Genomic DNA, 4448 nt, shown 5'->3' with positions numbered 1-4448 from the left:
TTATTTGAAGCGATTTGATGAAGTTGCCAACGAGATCGAGGAGCTTGACGATCAAGTTGCATAGTGTCCTTTTACGAGCGGCATCACACAACAAAGACTTCTGGAAGTCTTGCTACAGACAAACCCAAAATGTATGGGACGTTGTTACGCAAATGTCAGAAGCAAGCCAGTGTTTATGAAGTGATAAATGCCCGAGTAAAAGCCGATCGGGAAAGAAGGTCTGATCGGGATGTAGATAAGGCTTCCCCGAATGAAAAAAATCAGAAATCAAAAAGCAAATGGAAGCGCGACCAAGAAAGAGTGAGTTATACTCCTCTTAACACAAAACCATCAGAGATCTTGATGAACATTCGGGACAAGAGTTCACTAAAATGGCCCGGGAAGCTACGCGCACCACTAGAGGATCGGGATATGACAAAGTACTGTCGATTCCACAAAGATTACGGCCACCACACAGATGGGTGTCGAATTCTGAAGTCTGAAATAGAGAAACTGATCCAACAAGGTAAACTAGGACAGTATGTGAGGCAATCGGGAAAATCCCGAACCTACTCACCAGAATCAAAAAGAGGGGCCGATCCCCTAGTCCAAAAGAAACCGTCAAAAAAGTAGACAAGCGAAAGGAAAAGGTGGATCGGGAAGAAACGCCTGTATACGTGATCATGGGAGGCCCAACTGTGGAATCGATCAGGAAGGCAAAGCAAAAGGCCCGGTTCGTGGGGACAGTACACTTGCCTAAAAAGAGGCAAAATTCAGCCTGTCCGGAATTCATAATCTTCACGGATGCAGATTTGGAGGGAGTTATAGCACCTCATGATGATGCTATAATAATCAAGGTTAAAATAGCAAACCAGGAAGTTCACCGAGTATTGGTTGACACAGGGTCGTCCGTTGACCTAATCTCATATGAAGCTTTCAAAAGGTTGAAATTGGCTGATGATTTGTTAACCCCTTCATCCACTCCATTGTATGGTTTCGCAGGATCCTCTACAGTGGCAGAAGGAATGATCCATTTGGATCTTAAGATCGGGAAGTCACCCTGAGATACTCTGGTGAGAGTGATGAATCATCTATCGTTCACCGAGGAACATTTATTGGCTCGAAGCAACCGGAAAGCTTCAAGAAAGAGCTTACCCAGTTCTTATGTGATAATGCAGACATCTTTGCATGGTCGACAAATGATATGCCCGGGATAGACTGGCGGGTAGCAAAGCACAAACTCTAGATACAGAAGGGTGCTACCCCGATCATTCAAAGGCAAAGGAACTTTGCGATAGAAAAACATGAAGCAATTAGGGTCGAGGTGGAGAAATTGGAAAAGTCGGGTTTCATAGAACCAATTGAATGCCCAACCTGGCTGGCCATTGTAGTTATGGTCAAAAAGGCAAACGGCAAATGGAGAATGTATACCGACTACACAGACTTGAATAAAGCCTGCCCAAAAGATTGCTACCCCTTCCCGAGGATAGATCTTCCGATCGACGCGCTACTGTCGAACACGAAGTCCTTAGCTTTATGGATGCTTATTCGGGGTATAACCAGATCTTGATGAGTCGGGAAGACGAGAAACACACTTCATTCATGACAGATCAGGAAAGGTACTACTATCGAGTGATGCCCTTTGGTTTGAAAAATGCAGGGGCCACTTATCAGAGAGCAGTCAATAAAATTTTCCAACGGCAGATCAGGAGGAACATGGAGGTTTACGTTGACGATATGCTTGTGAAGAGTTTGGTTAGGGCAAGACATTTGGCCGACCTTGAAGAAACGTTCGATGTGCTTAGAACGTACCAAATGCGCCTGAACCCTAAAAAATGTGCCTTGGGGTTTCTTCGGGAAAGTTCCTCAGGTTCATGGTTTCTCAGAGGGGAATAGAGGCTAACCCATAAAAGATCAAAGCACTGATTGAGATGGCACCACCCGTTACAATAAAAAAATCCAAGTGTTTGGCCGAGAGGGTAGCCGCTCTAAACCGGTTTATATCCCGAGCAGGAGAAAAGTGTAATTCTTTTTCAAAGCTTTGAAAACCACAACAAGTTCGGGAACAATCAATTGGACGCAGGAATTCCAGCAAGCATTTGATCAACTCAAAATGTCTCTCGGGACAACACTTGTCTTGGCACGGCCCATAACCGGGGAAACTCTCGCAGTTTACCTTGCGATTTCACCAACGGCGGTTAGTGCAGTGTTGGTCAGAGGGGACATAATCCAAAACCCAGTCTATTATGTGAGTCACGTGCTCATAGATGCGGAGACACGGTACCTGGACGTGGATAAGAAGGCATTAGCGCTTCTTGTGGCATCACGAAAGGTAAGGCCCTATTTTCAAGCACACCCGATAACAGTCCCGACCAATTTTCCACTAAAGAAAATACTTCAAAGGCCTGATGTGGCAGGAAGGATGGTTGGGTGGTCGGTGCAGCTTAGCGAATATCAGATCGAGTTCAAACCGAGGACGGCTATAAAAGCTCAGGTACTGGCTGACTTCGTTGTCGAAAGCACCCTACCGCAAAGGGAAAATCAAACGGCATCAAATGAAATGTTCGACTTGTGGATTCTACACGTTGATGGCTCGAGCAATGTTTCGGGATCGGGAGCAAGCTTGACCATCAGGAGCCCCGAGAACTTTACCATTAGCTATGCTATAAGATTCAGTCCAGGCTTCAAATAATGAAGCAGAATACGAAGCTATCATAGCAGGCTTACGGGTGGCCCGAGCACTCAGAGTTCGGGAATTAGAAGTAAAAAGTGATTCCAAACTAGTTGTCAACCAAATCAAGGGAGAATATGGTGCAAAGGATGAAAGAATGGCTAAGTATTTAGTCAAGGTGGGACAGTTCCAGGCTTTCTTCGATCGGGTAACCTACCGACAGATACCCAGAAAAGAGAATGAATAGGCAGATGAACTCTTCCGATTGTCTTTGGCAAACTACAAAAAATTGGACTCGACAGTTTATATTGAAGAACTAAGCAGCCCGAGCATCCAGGAGGTAGAAACGTTTGAAATCAATAAGGAGCCGGACTGGACAACACCTCGATTAAATACATTCGGGATGATGTTCTCCCGACTGATCCGAAGGAAGCAAAAAGAATCGAGAATCGAGCGGCTCGATTCACTATAATCGGGGACCAATCAGTATAGAAGGTCGTTCCCCGAACCTCTCTTGAGATGTGTTGGGCCACCCCGAGCAAGCTAAGCCCTAGCCGAAATTCACGAGGGTATCTGTGGCGCACATATGGGTGGAAAGGCGTTGGCACAAAAAGTATTACGCTCGGGCATATTCTAGCCTACTGTGCAAAAGGACGCAATTGAGTATGTCCGCAAATGTGAAAAGTGCCAAAATATGCTAATGTCCCAAAGTTACCAACAGTTTCCATGATGTCTGTCTCAAACCCGACGCCATTTGCAATGTGGGGAATGGACTTAGTCGGGAAATTACCGAAGGCTCCCAGGAATCGGGAATACATGGTGGTTGCAATAGACTACTTCACAAAATGGGTCGAAGCTGAACCATTATCCTCCATTACAGAAAAACAGATGGAAATTTTTTTTGAAGAAAAGGTTATATACAGGTTCGGGATACCCCGGATTCTAGTGACAGACAATGGAAAACAGTTTGAAGGAGCAGGATTCAAGTCCTTCTGTATGCGATACCATATAGAACACCGGTTCGCCTCAGTTGCCTACCCTCAGAGCAATGGGCAAGTAGAAGTCACCAATAGGACACTTCTTGATGGGATCAAGAAGAGATTGGAGGATAATCAGGTGATGTGGGTCGATGAACTCCCGAGTGTCCTCTGGTCATACAGAACTACGGTGCTAACTCGAACTGGAGAAACTCCTTTTTGCTTGGCTTATGGAACTGAAGCCTTAGCTCCTGTAGAAGTGTTGGCTGGATCGTTATGATACGACGTTTTTTATGAAAACCAAAATGACCAAAGCCTAAGGGAAAACCTAGATCTTTTGCAAGAAGTCCGAACAAGGGCACAACAAAGGAATCAGTTGTATCAAAAAAGAGCAGCACAACACTACAACTCTCGGGTCAAAGGCCGAAGATACAGATCAAGAGACCTAGTTTTGAGACGAACTGGGGCTTCAAATCCGAGAAATCAAGGAAAGTTAACTCCAACATGGGAAGGACCTTACCCGGTAGACAAAGAAACAAGGTCGGGGTCATACCGATTGAAAGACATGGAAAGTGGAAAACCGATCGATCGTTCTTGGAATTCCACCAATTTAAGAAAGTTCTACCAATAGCCCTTATAAGTGTTGGGACTATCCCGTTTGCACTTGCGCCTTTTTACAAGGACTTACATCTTTTTCTTAAAAGATAAAATAAATTCGGGTCTATCCCATTTACGCTTGGGCCTTGAAAAAGGACTTACATCTTTTTCTTAAAAAGATAACACTCATTCAGGTCCTTCCCGTTTGATTCCTAGCGCCTTTT

General features: G+C 44.9%; 1 protein-coding gene across 1 annotated transcript; it reads left to right on the top strand.

Annotated features, from left to right (window-relative positions):
• Window positions 1–662: 662 nt before the first annotated feature.
• Window positions 663–1043, top strand: LOC149011675 (uncharacterized). The gene has a single exon (XM_089162723.1). The coding sequence runs from the start codon at window positions 663–665 to the stop codon at window positions 1041–1043; it is 381 nt and encodes a 126-aa protein (XP_089018849.1).
• Window positions 1044–4448: the final 3405 nt, after the last annotated feature.

The sequence above is a fragment of the Hakea prostrata genome, chromosome 7 (genome assembly GCF_041222555.1).
Source record: "Hakea prostrata isolate BN-2017 chromosome 7, UWA_Hpros_2, whole genome shotgun sequence".
In the NCBI taxonomy this organism is placed as follows: Eukaryota; Viridiplantae; Streptophyta; class Magnoliopsida; order Proteales; family Proteaceae; genus Hakea; species Hakea prostrata.
The sequence above is the reverse complement of the archived record's forward strand: the minus strand, read 5'-3'. Positions and strand labels throughout refer to the sequence as shown.

What these genes read in the sequence shown, in the direction of transcription:
- LOC149011675 (XM_089162723.1), top strand. Translation starts at nt 663, where the DNA reads ATGGGAGGCCCAACTGTGGAATCGATCAGGAAGGCAAAGCAAAAGGCC.